Here is a 22,282-nt window from a genome sequence, read left to right on the forward strand (position 1 = left end):
GTGTACAAAATTATTTTGTTGGATATTAATTGTATATATAAATAATTTCTATTAGAATAAGTTTGATGATTAATTACACCCTGGAGGCTATAATAATATGAAATAAATTATTTTTAGTTATTTGGTGTACTTGTTGTGTTTGTCTTCCTAAAAGAAAATGCAATATGTCTAAATGAATGGTTACAAACCATTAATTTCTTTTTATTTGACAATATTTAATGATGAAGATACATATAAATACACATTATTTTTTTCATTTTTTTTTATATGTTGGTGGGTATCAAAGTTATAAGCCAAGTGGCGAAACAAAATATACTGTGTAGTAAGAAGAATTATTTGTTCCCTCCATTATTGTTTATCTCCTTGGGAATCAAAACAGTTCTTACGGTTGGACTCAACGATTTCTATTACTTTATTCTCATTTTCGATAATTGGCCTTTCAGAGTTTAATGCATCTTTGACATCTAAATTACCGGAACGGAATCGACAAAGCCAAAATAGCACACAATTAGGGTTGGATCAGTCCCAAGACTACTATAAGTCCGATCTGTTATACCATTTAACGGTCTTAAGTACTGATACATTGGTCTGTCAGTCTTATGGTCCTAGCTAGCTTTTTAATTTCTTCACTCATAGATAGCATTGAAGAATATAGGAACTAAGAAAATACTATATGATACCTAGAACGTATAATAATACGTTCAAGTCACATATCTCATACATGTATCTTGTCTTTTTGAAAGAGGTTATGAATTATGATGTAACTTTAGCGACTCAAATGACGTAGTAGGTAGTAACTACATATGTCATTTTAACTGTTGCAGTTTCTCCAAAAGATGAAAAGGATAGATCTTGCTGGTGTCCATCTTTCACCGCCCCTAAACTAATACTAATTCAAACAAAACTGTCCAGAAAGTTTTTTTTATTACGAAATGTTATCTTTCTAATTCTATCAAGCGTACAAGAATTGCATTTATAGATCAAAAGATAAATATTACTAACGACGTCTAATCTAAAAATAATGGATTTAATTTTACTAATAGTAATAATCTCAGTTTAAAATAAAATCCTGTTGATGTCCCTGTCTTTGGCTGCTCAACTCCCCTGGATGAAAGTGTATGGTGGGAAATAGAGTCTTAGGCTTCCAATATCCGACATCCAAATTTTAAGGACTTAAAGAACTATGTCAATGAGCATTGAACTGCCATGTCAAAGGCTTGGGTCAAATTCTGCAAGTGCCTGGAAGCCGTTAATGCTACTCTTGGTGGTCATATTCAAGGTAAATTATTATCAATATCATTATTGTAAATTATAATAATAAATTGGTGGGATATTAAAATTATACATCATTGTTTAATAAGTTCATTTTGGTCTCAAAACTTTAACAGAACACTCTAGATAACCATTCGTCCCTCCTGTGGTATTATTTTCATTGAAAAGTAAGTATAGGATGATCAGCTCTTTTAATATCCCAGGACATGTCATATTTTTGTGTGCTGATAAGAGAGTCCTAGGATTTCTTTATAAGTCGATAAATATTTGGTTTATTTGTAGGACACAAAGTTGAATATCAACTTATTCGACTTAATTTATTACAAAGTTAAAGTTGATCAGAAAAAGCCAACGTATACTTTTCGCCATTTTGTTTTAAAGCTTAGGGAGAAGAAACATAATTTAAAAAAATGGGTCAAAAATGAAAAAATATTTAGTTTGAGGCATATCGATCAATCCTTAAAGGTTGAATGTATTAGTTAAAGTTTCTAAATTTCATAATGTTTAGGTGGAGAAAGAATAGTCAATATAAGTCAAAATGGAGTATTTATTACAAATAAGTACTTTATATGAATAGATAATCTTTCAAAAGTTATAAAATAGATTTCCTTTAAAAGGATTATGTCTTATATAGAATGACAAAAAAACACTATTGTTGTACCGCGTACTTTTAATTTTCTTTCAGTAGTGTTGTTTCAATCCTTATTTATTCGGTCCGCTCTAGTCAAGTCTTTGAACTGCTCCTATCAGTCCTTGGGGACGATATTTAAAACTGTTGGTCCTTCAGACTACCATTGCTTAGCATATAACTGATTAAAAAAAGAAGAATTAAAATTGTCATCAAGGACCGAACTTTTTAAGTTTTAGAACTGATATGCTCGACGGAACTGGAATGGACTGAGAGTGAACTGGTGTGGACTGCAGCCTTTAAGTATAACATAATACCAATAAAATAATTTGTAATTTTTTTTTCAAAATATAAGTGATTTCTATTTCTATTTATTCAAACAGAAATAAAATAAAATAAACAAATAAATTAAAACATAGATTCAAAGATTAAATAAGAGAATTACGCATTGGTTACAAAGAATATCTTGCAAAACAGTCAAAGTCCTATGTACTGTTCTGATGGAGTATGTTCATTTTGAGAGTATTTTATTTATTTAAATAATTGAGTATATAATTTGTGATTAACTAAGAGTGATTAAATATGCAAATAAATTAAAATAAAAACAGTTTTAAATCTAAACACTTTCAGTTTGTAAAAATAACAACAATAACCCGAAAATCAACATGCTAACTCTGACAGTTTGAAAAATGATTGGAAGGAGAGCAGTTTAGTGAATATGATGAATATTTCGTTATAACCGTGATATTTGAGTATGAAAGCAATATTTTCTTATAATAAATAATAAGATGTCCAATATACATATGCGAGGCGTGTTAAAAAAGTAAGTTTACTTCTCAAATTTTGCAGGCAGGATGTATTAGGGTTTATTGATTTTTTTTATGTTATTATATTATAAAAAAGAACACATACTAATTGTTTAAAGATATATAATATGTCAAGTTTGTTTTGAAAAACATAATCGTTAGAATTTCATATATTGCGTTTTAGGCAATTTTTTGTTATATGTCCTTTCAAAGTCCACTTATATTTGTTATTGTTTTTTCTGGTTTTTTTTTTCATAAGCATATAACCATGATTAGTCACCAGTTATGAACCATTGAGCTAATGGGGATCATCATTGACGTATGTCAGCAACTCATTACGATGCTCATGCGACGATTATTTTTGTCAAAATTAAGCAATTTCAAAACAACTGATATGTCAATATCTTCAGTAACTTCCTTTATAGTAATTCCACTATTTCCAAAAACAGTTTTCTACACTACTTCAATGTTTTCAACATACTCGGGAGTCCAGAGCAAGAGTCGTTATTAGCATCTTCTCGTCCATTTTGGTAGAGTGTGAACCACTTATGAACTCTTTTTTCTTTTTTTTTACTCACAACATTTTCAACGTAAGCCGTTTCAAAATTTTAAGCATTTAAAAGCACTTAATTTCATTTATACACAAAAATTAGATCAAATTCTTAGATCCATATTTTTCAATAGAAAAAAATCGCCGAGCACATAAAATACTTCCAGCCATTATGTCGCTTACAAACATATTTTATAGACTTTATATTTTATACAAGTTGTGATTTTGTTTATGTTCTAACTTGTATAAGCAAAATGTACAAATTGTACACAAAAAATAAAAATCCTTTAAATGAAAAACTCTATTTCCATCACTTAAAATCAGGATAATGCAATAATTGTATATTCCATGGATGCTCTATATATTAATAATGTAATTTTCGACTATTTTTGTACAAACTACTAAAATATCAGTATTCTGTGGCATATTATAAAGTTCAAATCCCACACCTACGAGTAATCAACAGGAAATTGTATTCCTGTCCTTTTAGAAACAGAGCATAAGTTTAGTAAAACTTATTACTTCGTTTATTTATACAAAATAATAAATTATGAAATAGCCAGGGCGTATCAAGTGAGACAAGGGAATCGACAGAAAAAATAACTCATAAGTAATTTGTTAGAGTCTGAGTCTAACAAGGACAGTCACTACAAATGATGAAATGACGTAGTTTGTAACTTGCAAAGAGACGGATACCGTAAGTTTAACGTAGGAGCTGTATGACTATACTATTATACGTTCTAGATATTATTCCGTATTTTCCTTGTTCTTGTTTTCTTCAATACTATCAAGGAGTGAAGAAAATAAGAAGATAACTAGGACTGAAGGGCCAACTAATCGGTACTTATGACTGATTAAAGTTGAAAAAGGCTAGAACGATTGGAAAAAAGACTGAATGGGGAAGGAAAAAAATGATCATAATGAAATCCTAGGACCGATCCAACACTACTAATCGGCGTTTACAGTAATATATTTTGGTTTCTTAAATTATTTTGGAAAAAATTTCAAAAATTAATAGCAATTCACAAAAAATTTCAAAAATTAAATTTCAAATATTAAAATTATTTCAAAAATTCATAGATATTGTCCCAAAATTAATTTTTTTGCCAAAAATAAAATCAAATCTTTTTTTCAATTTTTTTTATCCTGCTGCATAATTTGCCCGAAGGACAAAAAAAATTCTAATAAAAAGCAAAAATTCCACAAGGGGGGTGAATACAGGCCTCCAGTCCACCGCCTGTGGAAGCCCCTGCTTCTAAATAATAGTTAACAGTTGGAAATAAACAAAATGCAAAAGGTACGCTTTGTTTTTTTTTCTAATTTTTCCATTCCCTTATGGCAGTCGAGTTGCAAAGAGATACGAAAATGACGTACCAAGCCATTAATGTCTGAGACTTCTTGTTCAATTATTCATACCTCTTAAAATATATAATTTATTTTTAGAAAAATAAAACCCTTTGTTTACAAAATTTTTAACACTTTTATACTAGTGAACACCCTATGTTCTATTATTATGTACATATATAACAATTAAGCAGTTTCTGTGTTTTTAATTTTTTTTAAATCCCAACCAACAACTTAAGAGCTTCATTTTTTTTTGCCACAAAATGTAATTACTCACGCACTTTTGCTTTTTTCTTGACTCATATACAATATACATACATTCATCAAAAACACAAAATATTGCCTAAGCTACAGCGTTATTTAGTAAGATATCAAATTTTTTCTTATATGAATCATTTTATTTATATTATATATGAACTTTTTAGAATCATTTGTCATTGAATTAAGTAAATATACTTAGAGTTTTATTATTTTTAGACAATTTGTAACATTAAATAAACTTGCCAAATGATATAATCAGAATGTATGTACCTCAGCTACGCGTTGAAACTTAAATGATCAATAATAAATAGGTTATAACTTATAAATGAATTAATTAAAATAGAAAATATGACTTTGTATCGGAAGAAAGTGATTATGAGCAACACTCAACCTTTTATTATATATACGGTGTTTTTACGTTTCACGCTTGGAAGGGGAGCAGCATTAGAATAACTACAAGCAACTTTAAGTAAAGATTGGATCTGTGAAAGAGTGAGAGGAGAAGGTAAGACCCTTCTTCATATCAACAAGTGATGAAAATCCAGTGTATTATTTAAGATGCCTGTTTTTTAGGAATTGGTAATCTGAAGAATGAATGTTCTTTTCCTTAGCAGTTGTCATTATTATTTAATTCCTGAGTGGTTAACTTGCTTTCCTAAATAGATTCAATTATATTTAAGAACTGATTGAAAATTCGTGTGTGGTCATAAAAGACAGGGAGTAACCTTGAAGATCAAAAATGTCCAAGCAACAAGCAAAATGGCGGCAGAGGGTGTGAGATGTCCTCCCTGTATAAGTCGACAAGTGGAGGCTGTTCTGAACAGGAGAAATGATCGCTTCTTAGCTGAATCAAGAGCTCAGGTCGATGGAACCTTCAGAATCAAACATCCAGCTCAGGTAATGAGAGATTACTAGGAAAATTTATAGAAGGAAACATCTACATTCCCTTCCCTTAAAGAAAAATCCTTGTACCAGCACTCGATTCGCTCGTGGTATATTCTTATAGCTTCATCTGTAACTCTATATAGATACATACAATATGTAAAAATATGAGCACTTTGATCTTTCATCAAACTGGCTGCATATTTAATTATACATGGAATGTCTTTAGATGGATTTCACGATATACTATGGTGACTTATGTTGTCATATTAGTACTGAATACATATTTAATATATAAATATATATTAATAAAGAAACTTTATGACAACAGGTTTAAGCCGTTCTATTAAAAATGTTGAACCCAAATACAAACAGTTTGTGACAGTATTTTCTCCAACTATATCCTTTGAGGAATTATTTTTTCATTGAAAAAACTAGGGTAATCCTCATGGCATCCCAATCCCCCTCATTGTATCTTCCCATACTCTTTTCAATGTAAGGATTACATTTTTGTATATAAAATCAGATGCTCGGTTTGTATGAACTCAAATCTTTCTTCATGAGCAATTTATGTAAAATATAAGGAAAAACAGAGTCAAGTATAAGCTTGATTTAATTGAAATTCAACTCTTAGAAAAAGGGTAAATCAATGTTTGCATAATTAGCTAATATTACAGGGTAGGGCAGGAGATGGTTTTAGAAATACATCAATAATTTTATATTTTCAATAATAGGTATACAATTAACGTTAACAAAACATGTAGATAAGGTTCCTAGAAGACTTTTTTCACTCAATGTGGCCACCTTCATTATCAACCATAGTCTTTACACGTAGACTAGAGGCTATGAAGGAGTTGATGACAAACTCCTCGAAATCGCTTAATATTTGCTTAGATGTTGTTTCCTCAAGGTTTTAATAATAATAATAACTGCTTAAAAAAAATAATAAGACTGGTTGAATTAAGAGATAGCTAAACCTTATTCTAAGTCACATTCATATTTTTAAAATTTAATATGAAGTATTTTCCTATTTCCCGTTCAACTTTCCTTCGCGTCATCAATGAAGATTTGAAGTACCACAGCTATGCACGTTGCAAGGCGCAGCTTTTAATCCTGTCAAAAAGGGAGAAAAGAGTTTTTGAACCAAGGCTCTCAAGCTCAAGCTAAAACAAAAGCATCCCGAGTCAAATCTTGTCTGTTTCTCCTCATATGAGAAAAAATATTGTCAAACCCAAAATCATAACTTGATGAGCAAAAGATGGTTTGCACAAAATCCTTTTAATAACACTAGGATTATGAAGACCAAGAACTTACAGCAAGTTATGGTTTTTGGCGATGGTAGCAGCGAAGGTCACGACGTTATGCCACCCTCTATCTTCAAGAAGGGTCGGAAGGTCAAAGCCAAAGTCGAAATGTGTGTTCTGCACAACAAAGTCTTTTCCTGGATCTGCAGCACCAACAATGGCCAACCTTGGACCTGGCAGCAAGACACCAGAAAAAAATGCTCAACTTTCTTTATTTTGAGAATGTGATGTACGTCCCACCGAGTTCTTGACCTCTTAACTATTTAGAATTGAACCCTTAAGACCACTTTGCCTGGGGCAGTGTTAAACCGGTTTCAATGTAGGTCCCCACAGCACGACAAGATTCCTGAGAGCTGGAATATAGAGTGCATTATGGACTATACCTGTGGGACTGTTAAAAAGACATTAGGAAGTTTCTGGGAACGTTGTTAACCAAATGTCTACACTAACGCCAAATTTATTGACTGAATGGCAAATTTATCTTACAATGTTGATTTTTGTGAAAGTTTTAATAAAATTAATTAAGAAATAAAGTCACAGAAGCATTTTACTTTATTGATTTATGGGACTTAATTCGTGTCCAATAAAACCATTTAAATAAAGTATACCAATTTATCATTCTTTGTGATGTTTTATTGTGACGATGAATTTTTGTAAGAAAAGAAATACTATTAATATTTTGTACATATAAATTGACAATAATTTGATAAAGAGTATAAATGTAATAGCGATTCCATTTTTTTGTTTTTGTGCTTACTAGCAAAATCTAAGCTTTCATTTTTCAAAAATTAATTACGTCAATATTCCTCCATCAGTATAGATAATTTTTTAAGCAGATTAAAACTATTTTTATTTAATAAAATAATGGTAAAAGTTTCTTGCCAAATAATTTTACCGAACAGATAATACAAGACCTTGCTTCAAAATAAAAAGTTTTATTCTATAATTATACTCAATGTATGTTCTTCTAATCAAATGAATGATGTTATACATATTCCTCCAAAATAAATATTTGATAACTAATCCTCATAAGCGAATTCATTCTCAATATGTCTACAACGACTACGTAAGTAACTTAATCAGAAAATAGGCAAAATAACCATTAAATAATTGATTAATTAATTTGAGAGAAGTAAATAAGTAAAAAATTATATAAAATTTCCCAATTACTAATTTCATTAGTTGAATTTGAGAAAAAAAACATTGAAGAACTTTGTGCAAAGATAAACAAACGTTAATTATCTTTATATTATTTTTGTAAATATATAGGTATATTTTTTATATGGGAATTAGGTTTGTAAAGTTGTGTATATCATAGTTAGAGGGTGTGCTACAGTGGTTTCCGAACTATAGGGGCCATGACCCCCTACTTTTCAGAAATTTTTATAGTTATCATAATAAATAAAATTCCTCTTATCTAAAAAATTTTAAAAAACATAATTTTCGAAAAAAAAATATCAAATTCATTTCAAAAAAATTATTTGTTTCAAAGTTAGTGTCTTTTAAACTGCAATGAAACTACTCACACTACCATAGCGATGCTGAATTGGTCCCTTCAGCTCTCCTTCAACCCCAATATTAGACCTAAGCTCATGAACGAGGTTATGAATGTTCCAAATTGTCCCATCAAAAGAAGACTGCGTTTGGAATCTCCACATTTTAATGAGGCCTACTAAGGAAAAGACAAAAGAATATTTAAAAATAATATGGGATCCTACATAAAAGCGAAAAAAAGACATACGAAAAAAAGAATAGCATCGGGCCTCCACTTCAAGCAAAGAGTATTGCCCAATGATCAGAGCCTCTACATAACTATAATGAGACGCAAATATTGGAGCATGACTTTAGGCAATGCTAAATACTTGAGAAAGCAGTAAGAGTCCTGATGGCGACTTTTCTCCAAAATATTGGAGAGCACCAATGCAGTACGAAAAACTGTACGGATTCTCACCAAAAAGCCAAAATGTGGCTTAGAGGGTAGCGTCCAAAGCAATTGCAAAGTTCCAGACAATGGTGGTGGAGAGGGCATCCCTGGAATGCCATATCTCAAGAAAAGTGGCCAGGTCGCAACAAGTGAATATAATTTTTAAAGAAGTCCTTTGCCAGATAAAGTATTGAGATTCATGTGGTGTCTACAAGGTTGTGCCCTTATTGGTGTAGTGGTTCAAGCAGTTCCGATTCTTAAACCGCTACAACTGGACCCTCTTCCCTAGCCTCCCTTCATGGCTCCCACTTTAAAAATCATTGTCTTAAGCAACCTTAGATTTCGAAGCCCCAATTGGAACTTGGGAACGCACTCTCCCTATTAGGTAGCTGTGGCCCTGTTTGAATCTAATATCATTTCCTGGGATCGAATTTTATAGAGAAGCCCCATGTTTTAAGTGCCAGTTACCAAGCTGAGCCTTTATAAAACAGAACTGCGTCCGAAGATCGGAACAGAGACCGATAAATCTGAACCGAAACCGTTGAAATGAAAGAACCGAAACAAGGACCGATAGAACTGCCGAACCTGAACCAGACACAGCCTTGTGTGTTTGTTTGTATAAGTTTGCTTTTGTTTATTTATAGATAATCATTTTACTAATTAAATTCTCTGAACATTCTTTTCAAAATCGACGAAACCTCGAGTCCATGAATTTTATTTACAACTATTTTATTATTCCTAGTGTGTTTTTTATTTGTTTTGACGAACTTTAATTAATTTAAGACGAGTGTTTGTTATTTATGTATAGATTGTATTTTTCTTTACTTATCAATTACTATTGATATTAAAGGTGGAAAAAAATTGTCTCCTTTGAAAAAATTTACTTCTAAAGCTTAAAAAAATAGTTTTTTGTCTCTTCTTAGAAAAAAACAGTTTCTCAAATTTGGCATTTGTAAACTCCTCTAACTACGTCTCCATTATATTATTTTCCTCTTCCCCACCTCCACTTGAAACCCAATTCTGGCACCGGTGCAGTCTGGACATAGAGAAGTCAAAAGTATCACAATTGATAGTTCTGGTAGTAAGTTAGTAGTAACTCTCTAATTTTGAGTCTACTTCTACATGGTTATACGTTTATCGTATCTTGTAACCTTGCGTCCCAAAAAACACAAAAAAAACTTTTTACATTATCAGATTTAGTTATAATTAATTTTCTTAGTAGGGATTACCAAACGATGAAGTATTAGCATGTCAATTTGATAAATATTACCTCCTTATTATTCAAAGTTACTTTATAGTATTTTGTAACCTTTTTATATATATATATAGAAAAAAAGCCCCAAAATCATATGGTAGTTTGCTAAAATCCTTTACTACTATGAGATTAATTGCTCAATAATGTTCTGAAACGACATTTTTTTTCTATAGTTTTATTTATTTACTTCTCTCTGAAAAATACAACATCGGCAATTTAAACCTTAAAAATTGATTAGGCACCGAAATGATTTCATATGTTATGAGTTTTTTTTATATTATTATTGAGAGTTTCATTTAAATGCACAAAAAAAAAGAAACAAAGACAAGACGAAGAATCACTTAAAAAAATAATATCAATAAATTTTTAGCTTATAATTATCCATTTCCTAAGAAAATCTAAAAAAAAATTTAAAACAATATATATATTTTTAATAAACTTCGATTTATTGCGGCGAAACAGCTTCAAACAACAATGTGAGTCCTCGACATGTCCCAGTTTTTGGTCTACTGTGAGCATACGCGGCACCCACTTGGAGAATAAGTTTTTCATACACAATTTTTCTTGCAAAATATTAAACAAACACTCATTTCATATCTTTAAGATGTTAGCTATCTCGCGAATCTTCATTTTACGATCGTACAAAACCATTTTGTGGACTTTTTGTATGTTTTCTATTAGAGTTCTAAATTTTCTAAAACGCAGGTATAAAAAAATGCACCTTAAAGTCAGGTATCAATGGTAGCATTGCATATCACAAACCCAAAAAGTAAAATCAAATAAATTGAACCTATGCACAAAATTAATTATTAACTTCTGAAATCAAAAGAAACTCTTCACTTTTTAAATTTCATAAATTTCATTCTTTATCCGCACAGAAGCTGTTTAATATAGTTTGTATTGAGTTTATAAAAGACAATAAAACTATGGACCATACATTATAATTAGGGGCTTGAAAAGAACTCCATATAAATTGAGGACTTTTTAAAAATATTCAAGGACTTGAATTGGACTCAACATTGGAATATAATTTTTTTAAACCAAATGATAAAAAGAAAACTTTTTTTATTAATTTTTCATCTAAGTCTCCCCTACATAATATTTCTAAAAACTTTAGCGTTGGATAAAGTTAATTTTTTATTTTAAATTTATATACATTTTTTTTCATCACCATTTGTAACTGTATGAACAAATTGATGGTGTTTTATTCCGAAAGCCAGACATTAAGGTAATTTTTTTATATAAGTAAGGGAGGTGAAATATTGGCTCTGAGTAGATTTTCTCAGTAATTAGTTTCAATGTGATTTAATTAATACTTGGATAACTTCACACAAAAAGCAGTAAATGATGAAAATATATAAAATCCTCTTCAGCTCATTCAAAAAAAAAATATATATATATATTAGGAGAAAATAAGAAAAGGAATTCTCCAAGTGATTTAATGAGTCTAATTCCACAAATTAAACTTAAATTTGAGATGTAGGAGGGGTGAATTGATTTGACAACTTTCATTAAAAAACCCATGTTAAAATAAACTCAATGCTTCTGTAAAAATAGATTATATAGAATCTATTAGTGTGTCTACATAAAAACAATCCTGAATATGGGGGAGTTAAAAAAATCCATTAATGTATATCTTCTGGGCTATCAACCCGTGCTGACATGACGTTCAGAAGACTCGACGATATCCATTATTCTATCCACATTTTTATAATTGGCCTTCCAGATTGTGGTGCATTTTTGACATCAAAATTACTAGAATAGAATTGACGAAACCAAAATACTGTGTGATTGGCTGTTACAGTATCAGAACTATAAACAATGTTCAAATTTTCAGTAGGTTGGCTTTCCTTTTTGCCTTGTTCAAAGAAAGTTGTCAAAAATTGTGGTTTTTTATCTTTGCTGGTATCCATCTATGACGCACGTTCAAACAATACTGAGTCAAATAATGACAAAACTATAGTGATTTTTTTTATTATAAAATATTTCCCTTCAAATCCCATTTATCGTAAACATATTGCAGTTATACAATGCGAGATACAAGTTACTTAAAGAAGGGAAAACTATTAGTATACGGGAAAATAATGAATTTCTTTTAGTACACAATTATATGAAGAAAAGAAGAAATTCCTAAGTAACAGCGAGGAGCTTTTGATTAAGAACCAACTTCGAGTGCATACACTGCTTAGACATTGTTATTTTTTTGTTTGAGTGGCTAGCCAGAAGTGTTTAACGTCAGTTTCAACGGAAAAGTAGAGTGTCATTGTTGCGATCCGTGCTAGACGATACTAATGAAATTTTTTCTAAAAATACTCATTGAAGTGAGAATAAGTTTTGTACGTTACTGAACCATGAAGTGAATCGCAATGAGGCCCGAGGCCATGGATTTGACATTCCTGCCTTAAACATTTATTTGAATCATGAATCTTTATTTGGCCCCAAAACGGTCTTAAAAATAGCCTTTAAGTATTTATCAGAACATTGTATTAACAGACAACAAGATAATTAATTGAAGACTACAAAGTAAGTAATCCAGAATCAATTATTAAGAAAATCCTTCTAGCTTACGTTTGTTTTGACGGGCTACACACATATATTCATTTAATGAATGGGCATATTGATTAAATTACAAGACTGATGTTAAATATTGTTTTTCTTAGTATTTAGTTAAGTGCAGTGAACGATGACTTTCATTTTATCATGAAACCCTATAAAGAAGGAATGATAATGTTAAAAAAATAGATTTTTTTATTATTTACCTTTAAAACTCAATTATCTATACTCAAAATAATTATATACATATTGCATGAACTTATAGCTATGTTTTTCACTTATCCATATATGAATAGAGATTTGGTCCTTCGAAAGGGGAGAGGAGTTATTGCAGTACTTGAATATATTAAAAATGGCGTTAATGGCAGGGGTGAAAACCAAAAATATATGTTCAGAGATAATACCGGGTGATTCATTGAAATCTGGTTCATTAAATATGCTTGAGTGGTTTTAATTATTTAATATTTCGATTTATTAAAATTTAACACTTCATTAAAATGCTGGAAACCCTTGAGTTCCGTAGCTTACATACAAGTCAAGAAAATGACAAATAAACATGATAGACGCATTTTTCGTGCACCATCGTCCTCCAGATCAGAAAATCCAAAACGTGAGGAGGAAGAAGAGCTCTGACAAAAAGACCAAACTGGACCTAGAAGAGTTAAAGAAAACAGCCCGGGCCCATCCCCTCAAGTCCAAGAGGGCCCAATCTTGTAGTTTCACACCAATCTGTCCAGAGAGTAATAAAAAAAGTGAGTAGAAAGAGTGTTGTGACGGTGGAGAGTCCCCTTTTGACACGAGTAATGAAAGAAACCCATGTCCTCCGTTGCTCTTTTGAGTTTTTTTTTAACTCTTTTTGAAACTTTTACCTCTTTACAGCCCTAATTTCAGCCCCTGTAACAAAACATTTTGGTGCATGTTGAGGTGAAGGTCTGTAGTGTCTGTCATCCAAACAACGAAGCATTCAAAGCCACTGTCAGCCAACACTGGGCCGCCATGACAGAGGACTATATCCACAGTGGGTTCCAGGCCTTCTGCAGCCACCCGGAAGCCATCATTACCGCTAAAGGTGTCTACATTGATGATTTAGAGAGCACATCTATTTATAAAATTAATTTTGTTGAAATCCTAATGTTAATTAATAAATTATATCTTGTTGAATTTTACAACTAATAGTATTTCCGATTTTAATGGTGCATGGTATGATGATAAGATCATCCGTGTTTTGAAATTGTCAACAGGAAAGCAATGACTTCATATCATTTTAAAATTATTTCAAATGTAGTGCCTACATTTTTACTGTATCTTGCAACCCTCAATCAAAAATAATCTAAAAAGGGTCAAACTCAGTCAGTAATTAACCAAATCTTCCCAACTATAGGATTGTTATTTCAATAACTGTTTTCAATTATTCGCAGCTTAACAAGGGATCACATAAATTCTACCAATCGACATTCAGAACCCTGATAATTCAAAAGAAGCTCAAAATTCGACAGCTGGCAACAAAATGCAATGTAAATATTTGTTTTGGTGTGGAAACGCCTTGATTTATTATCACATAATGAGACTTATTATTTTTTCTAACGATGGGATCCTGCAGTTTGTAAGAAACCAGTGACATATTTTGTCGAGTCTTTGTCATTCAAAAATTGGATTAAAGTCACTTGAAATTGAGATAAATTAGAAACAACGTCACAAAACTCAAAAAATTTGGTCAGGTATAGTTAAAAATATTGATGCAAATCGTTAGCATTTTGGGCATGTTAAAAAAATAAACCGAAAATCAGTATGGTAACCCTGATAAATTATCAATTTATTCTTTATGTTTGGTACAAGTTGCCATTATGTAGAAGTTACCATTTTGTACAAATTTTGTCTCAATTTATTATAAGATCAGTAATATTAATTGCCAACTATTATATATATAATTGTTTCATTTTTATCTATTAAAATTACGCATTCAGTATGTATTTATGATTAATATAACTTATTAAGAAAAACTATAAAAAGTAATTTTCATCAAAATATTCAAAAATTAAACCGTTTATATATTGAGAAACTAAAGAATATTCATTTGTTGCATCATCCTCATCACAATTACTCTAAATTATTCATTTAATATTATTCGTCTCAACTTGCATAAGTTACAGCTTGTAGTCGACATATTGAATCATTAATCTTTTAATAATAATTAATAGTTGGCAACAAGAAAAATATAGAAGACTAGCTACCATATGTATTTTTTTCTTCAAATTATTTAATTCCCATTCAGGTTGTGCCTGAATGAAAATACAGGATGTTAGTATTCTTTGAAATTTTATATTTTAAGATTTAAGACGTTGGTTTTTTCATAGGTACAGTACCTTTGGAATAAACAAGGTGTAACTCATATCCAAATTTGACTGAATAAAAAATAGACATAATATATGTGGCCCGTCAGCATAAAAGCATGCTGGAATAGTTTCTCAAAATTAAGCCTGAACTCGATTTGTATATTTAGACAAATGATCATCAGTTTCCATCAAAAACGAATTTTTATTAAGTTTTGTAAGTGACAAATTGCACTTAAAGTAGCCAAAATGGATAGTTACATTTAAGCCGTAACAATTTTTTTAAATAAAATAAAGGTTTTAACCTATATTTACCATTCTTGGGTAATTTAACTCATTCCACAAATTTGAGTTCAAAGTTTACAATTGACTAAAATATGTCTATGAAATATTGGGTTGTATGTATAGGACCCCCGCTTATTGCAGTATTTGGGATAGTAACAGTACACTCCTCCTCATATACAAAATTATACCGTTAAATTCTTTAAATATATAATTATAGAATGAAGAAAAATACAATTTTTTTTATTTAAATCACTATATAATTGTTTTCTTAACTACATTAAGTTTCAAAAATAATATTTGATAGGTACAAATATTTTTATTTTTTAAATATAGGTTTGTATAGTTGTAGAATTTTAGCTCTACCATAAATTGGAATAACACAAGCATGAACTCTTATTTATTTTTTTATTTTATGGCGATAATTCTTTTTTACATATATCATGTACAAGTTGTGACTTTTAACAGTTACATTATTTTAGTCTTAAAATGCATTACATAATTACAAAATGTGTCCTTTTTATTTAACAACTATTAAACAATAATATATTTTTATTTGTATTTGTTAAAATTACATGGTTATTATGTATTTATGAGTAATATCACAGTGGCCATTTGAACTTGATATTGTGCAACAGAATACTTGTATTTTAGTCATTTGTAATAAAATAGTCAAAATGAAACTATTAATATATCGATCATTCATGGAGTATTCAATTATTGCAGTATTGTCATCCTAGGTACTGTAAATTCTTCATATATACTTTTTGACCTCAATTTTTGATTGTAACTTGTACAATAGATCTGTTCAAAATTTAACTTTTCTTAAACCATTTAATGTTTTACTTTTCCCGTTCTCTAAGGTCTATAAAAACTAAATATACCAGTCATTTGAGGTTATGCCTGCAGTATTGCCCTTGAAAATTTATTGTTGGTGGCTCTAAAAATAAGGCAAAAAAACGTGATTGTTTGTACTCTTTTGACCATAGCTTCACAATGGCTAATCGTAAAGCATTGATATGGGTATCAAATCAAAGCCAATAAAGTGTGCTCCAAATTGTAGAACCCTTTATTTTTTCCCATTGATCAACTTTACCCCAGATATTAAAAAATGCTTGTTTTTTCAGGATTAATAGAAATACAAGGTTATAGCATAACTCTTTTATGACTGATATTTGGCAATCACCACGTTTTCAATTTTGACGTCGAAGTAGATGAGTGGTTGCAAGTTGTTTTGTCAAAATTTGTTATTCTTATCCAGCAGTCGGTACTATACATTAAAGTCTAGCAATAGGGACGTCATAGACTTTGAGTGGTTGCGTGTTTTGTCAAAATCTGCCTGTCTCGCCCAGTAGTTTGTATAATACAGGATATTGAAAATTCTAGCAAGCCCGATTAAATGATGTATTTCTATGAAACTTGTGTTTTTTATACTTTTCCCTCTCTTTTTAGGTATTATTTTAAGTTATTATTATTTTTTGACGTATATGTATACAAAAATAGGATACGATAGAATAAAATACAAAAATTACATTTTTTTTTCTTGAATAAAAGCTAATAACTCTATACTAAAACATAATCCAATATAACATACAATAATTAAATTGCTTTTTAATTGTTTAAATTAGATTTCTTGGAATTAATATATTTATTTCTGTGGTATCCCACAACTTGGAGTAAACAGTTTTTGTGCTCTTGGTCAGTGGTAATCCTAGTTGGAAAGTCACTCATGAGTTTTACATCTCTTTCAGCAACATCATTGATCTCTTTTTCTGACTTCACAAACTCCAATACTTCTCCATTTTCCATTATTTTCCCTGGATCAACTAGTGTAATAAACCAGTCTCTGTTCGATCCGAGAGCCTCAAAAAGAAAATGTGAATCAGGCCCTACCAAGTCTGGGAGGGATGTAGTTTAATTAATGACTGTAAAAACTGGCTAGCCTTTTCTATAACACTCCAGCTTTTCGGTGTTTGATAGCTTGAGTGCCAGCTTTTGTATTATAGGTGTTGTCATGCTCTCATGTGAACTGAATAAGATGAATCGTACTAATATCTGAGTCGGATACCAACTGTATTTCTCATTTTGTTCAGAACAAAGGTTGCAAACACATTATCAATATGTTGATTGTGAAGCATGTTCTTAATTAATTGTAAATCGAGGATAGGTGCATTGGCGGCAGATTATGCTATTCATGGGGTCCTAATATTTTTCAAAATTAGCTAAAATTCTTGGATATTCCTTATCTAACATGGGCCAATTTTTTTTTTTTTTACCAAACATGGTATTGTACGGACACTGACTCTTGCCAAAAATAGCCTACTATAGTCCTCCAATTATCAACTCTGATATATGATGTCTGCAAGCCAAGTAGAAAACATTTCGTAAAATATCAAACTTGTACCCAGAGTCGAGGAATGTGGTCTGACCAGAATTAAAAATAGCCTTACGTACATAACTCAAAACAACTGAAAATTCTGAACACCTTTTATTTTTGTCTAAAGTCTTTTTTTGATATAAATGGGTTTTTATTATTGTTTTTCAAAGTGGGACGAACATAAAACACACATATAAATTATTCTTATACTGTTTTGGATTAGTTACTTTATTTGTCAAAAACAAACTAACAATGCAAAAGGGCTGATATTCTGAATAGTCGTTTGTGAACATATATACTAACATAGTACCAAAATATATTTGAGAATTCTACTCAAAATTTAAAAAAAGAGTTCATTTTTGATCAGAGGGCCAACATAGGTCAAGGTGTCTATTTCTTCCAATTCTATATTTGAATTTTTCTTTGAAGGGAGTTATTCTTTCTTTTATGCATATATTTATATGTATATGTAAATACACTCAAGAATAAATGTACAATATACACATATTTGTTTGTTTATTTACTATAATCTTCACCTTTTGCCTCAACAAAGGCCACAATTTTTTCCCTGAAGACACTGCAGACCCTTACAACATAGTCGTCTAGCAGGGCAGCCTATTTCTCCTCAACCGAAGCTTTAAGTCCCTTTTGGGGGCAAATTAAGGTTTTAAACTATAGGAAATAACCCATAAATTAGGCATTTCTCTTTTTCTTCATGTTTGTTCAAGATTGTTTTTGTGTTAATGGGGGTCTGAATGAGTTACGCATCAGAGATAGAGGACTATCCTCGGGAGCTACGGCTAGGTGGTGAGGACAAGGTGTAAAACCGAACAGTATTTTTTACAAAAATTGTCACTGCGTTTTTTTGAAATAGAGCACGCCATAGACGATGCGGGTGGCACATGCACTACTTTCTACATACTCGTCATCCAGATTCTTTATCTAAGGGACCCCAGTCAGAGGATGATGGGGCTAAAAGTTTGATGGTCAATTAATGACACATTTTCCCCTATCGAGTAGGCTGATTTTGGCTAATCCATTAAGTAACTGAAATTTTCTTCTGACATTATGAGGTCCTACCAAAATCCCCCGCTGCCCTTTCTACAGAGGCATCCACAACACTCAACTCATTCAAAAAAAATTATCAATGACTTTGTTGGATTGTCCTCGATGGTGTCCCTCAATTACTCTAAAAAACTCACCATTCCTTCCTCCCCTCTTTGGCTTCATCTCCAGTCTCTCCCATCCTTTATCTTCTTTTTCACCTCATGAAATATAACTTTCTGACAAGGGCCAATCTGACAAATAGGGAACACGAGTATTTCGGCACAGAGCAAGTAAGACCCTCGTTGTCTTTTTTTTACATTTCAAACCCTTTTTGTTGTCCTATTTGATCGAAACAAATATAATTTGAAATCTGAAATTCAGAACTTTAACACTTCTATTCGACAAAACCTCTAGGCAATTTACTTTTTGTATCGAAAATTGACTTTAAAGATATTTCTGCGATTTTTCTGATGCACGGTGTAGATAAAAAAAAAACTTTGAGATATAGACAGTCGTAGTTTTCTGGTGTTTAAGCAAGACCGAAATGTATTTGATTTTGATATATTTGTATAAAGAATAAATATAATGAATCAATAAAAATCCCAGTTACGGTCCTGGTTCCTTCTACAATTTCAAAGCACTCATACTTGGATATAAATTTGTTTATTGAACTTTTTCTCTATATCGTCAAAGCTGGTTCTTGCCACTAACCTTTAGAATCATTGAGGAGAATAGTACATCCAAGATATAGAGAAACAAGGTATATCAGAGACTCTGTTCTCATGAAAATTGCCTTGATAATCACGGCTAAACCTTTGAATATATAAAAATCTTATAAACATAAACAATCAACTTATCCTTGTGTATTACTATTTCTACAGGGCAAAGATCAATCTTTAAAATGATTGGATTGTGCCTTATGAATAGGTATTTAATTAATTATTCGAACAAGTGACTTTTCCTTTTGGACTGGTTTAGTTCCTAGATGAGTTTCGACTTGCTCTCATCCTTATTCGATATTTAGATGGCACATGGTAATGTCAAAACAGTTAAACACTTATTAGTCGTATCTGTAGTGACTAAAGACTGACTCACGAAGATAAAGATGAGGTCACTCAATTTTGGATACAGATCTTTCCCAAGATTATGAATATAGTCAATGGATGAATGACTCTTTGACCGTAGTGAAAGATGATGTACTCAAGGGGAGTCCAAAAAAGTATTAACTGTGCAATGATTGATTACCTTCATATATGTTGTTTTTGAACGTAAATAAAAGTCTTGCAGACTTTGTATGACAAGTCATTTCGAGGAGTTTGGGGAAAGTGACCAACATTTGTTCTCATAAAAGTAAATATAAGCTTTTTATTGGGGAATGATTATTTTGTAGCTACTAAATAAAGACAACGACAACCGATAACATTTATCTATCTATCTTTCTCTTAATGAATTATTCATAGGAATCTACATACTATATCTATTGGAGCTCTCAAATCTCTTTGCAATGGAAGGAAATATCAATGCTTTGACAATTTGTTATAAATTTCCAAACATTTAAGAATAAAGTACTCTTGCATCACACTTCTTATCAATCTGACTTTTATCTTGTATAATATATTGATATCTATTTCAATTTATCTATATAGCCTATAATTTTTTTTCTAATATGTTAAAACTGCAATTTCTTTTCAAATTAGTTCATTTAAATTTATTCGATAACTTGTTTGAATATTAATCTATTTCAAAAAATTAGGAAAAATGATCTTGTCGATATTTTTTATCGATACACTATGCAAACAATTTTCATAATTTGGGAAAATAAAGTATATCAAGAAAAGTAATGATAATGATTCCATAATTTCTTGAAAAATTGAAAAAAATATATTTATATAAAAAAAAAAGGTAATGGAACTTTTTGAAATATTAAAATAAAAATCATAATTCTCATCCATTTATATAATTGATTATGATATTTTTCTATATTGTAAATTTATATGAAAAAAAGTAAAAGTATCAATACATTATTATTGTCCCCGTATAATATTAAGATTGTTATTTGTTGAGAGTTATGTAGTTTTTTGAAAGGGATGGACTATAGATAACGAAGAGGAGTTATTTCCGATTCATTGACAGACCTACTCATTTCATATGTGATGCTATAATAAGCAGAGAAGTCAACATCCTTCTAGAGTTATTCATAGAGGATAATGGATATCTTTGAAAATATTTTTAAATTATTAATGATTGTTATTGCCTGAAGGCTCTTCCTTTTAAACGTGAGACTAATCAAAGCTATATCCAAATCTCTACAAATATTCCAAGTTAATAAGCTTCCGAATTTTTTATCTAATTGACATTAGAATTCAGTCCATTCAAAGTTAAAGACGTCCTCAAATCTGAATGAATCATTCCTTCTTCATTCAAGGTATCCATCTTCTTATCACTGGAATGGAGTAAATATGTGAATAGTTATCTTAAGTCAATAACAAGGAGTAACATTTTTCATCTTTATACCTCTCTTGATTGACGACTATAAGGCTACTTCTATCACCTAAATTTGCTGGAAAATGAAGTAGGTTGCCTTCAGAAGCTACTAGAATCTTAGAAAAACTCTTTGGGTCCTCAACTAGAAATAAATATCACAATTTAGTCAACTATTGCGCATATTGGACATCATAATATGTCTCTTACACCGATTGGCTACCCTTAATGCCCAAATTTTTTAAAGTCCAGTTTTTTACTTTAATTATGTCATATGTATGTAACGTATTCAAAAATAGTTATATTTTTGTATAAGGCATGCTTATACTAAAGATAAAGCACCTACTATATTTAGTATGTTGGGTAGATACGACGTAGATGTAGATATTTAAAAATTTATATTTTATTTTTTATTACTTCTAAGTTTTTTATCCCTTAAACATATTATATACTTAAATAAATTGTTGGTGTGGTATTTTTGAACCATAATGGGACATTAAATTTGTAATATTCTTATGAAGGCCAAGATTTCCAGCCTTGTCGTTCATATTTCCATTATTGTTTCCCAAGTGTCTCTACAAAATGATCTAAATTGTCAAATTTTGTTTCGATGTTGGAAGACTTTAGTAGTCTACGTCGACCAATATAATATCTGGGAGGAACTTACATGATCATTGTTCAGGAAATACTCCTTCTAAACTCAAGTAAAGAAATGTTTTCTTTTTTCGATGACAAAGCCTGGAAATTTTGAATGCTTGCATCCACCATCCATGTAAAAATTGACCACCACCACTTCTTTGATTGAATGTGAACTCTATAATTCTTGCTACTTTAGTCAATTATATCTATGATTTGCAAATCTCAGAGATTCTGAGACTATTGAGTTAATAATAGTGTCACCCATGAAAAAATTATTTTTTCATAAGGATTTAATTCTGATACATTGATTTCAACATGTTCAGTGTTTAATGGCTGATTGAAATTGG

The 22,282-nt window shown here is 30.6% G+C and overlaps 1 protein-coding gene across 1 annotated transcript in view; it reads left to right on the plus strand.

Moving 5' to 3' along the window:
* Positions 1-1,206: 1,206 nt before the first annotated feature.
* Positions 1,207-22,282, plus strand: part of LOC121120044 (C-signal-like) — a 38,855-nt gene continuing 17,779 nt past the window's right edge. Inside the window, exon 1 of the mRNA XM_040714893.1 lies at positions 1,207-1,279. Coding sequence (XP_040570827.1) covers positions 1,207-1,279 — 73 coding nt within the window. The remainder of the gene's footprint in view (positions 1,280-22,282) is intronic.

The sequence above is a fragment of the Lepeophtheirus salmonis genome, chromosome 6, assembly GCF_016086655.4.
Source record: "Lepeophtheirus salmonis chromosome 6, UVic_Lsal_1.4, whole genome shotgun sequence".
In the NCBI taxonomy this organism is placed as follows: Eukaryota; Metazoa; Arthropoda; class Copepoda; order Siphonostomatoida; family Caligidae; genus Lepeophtheirus; species Lepeophtheirus salmonis.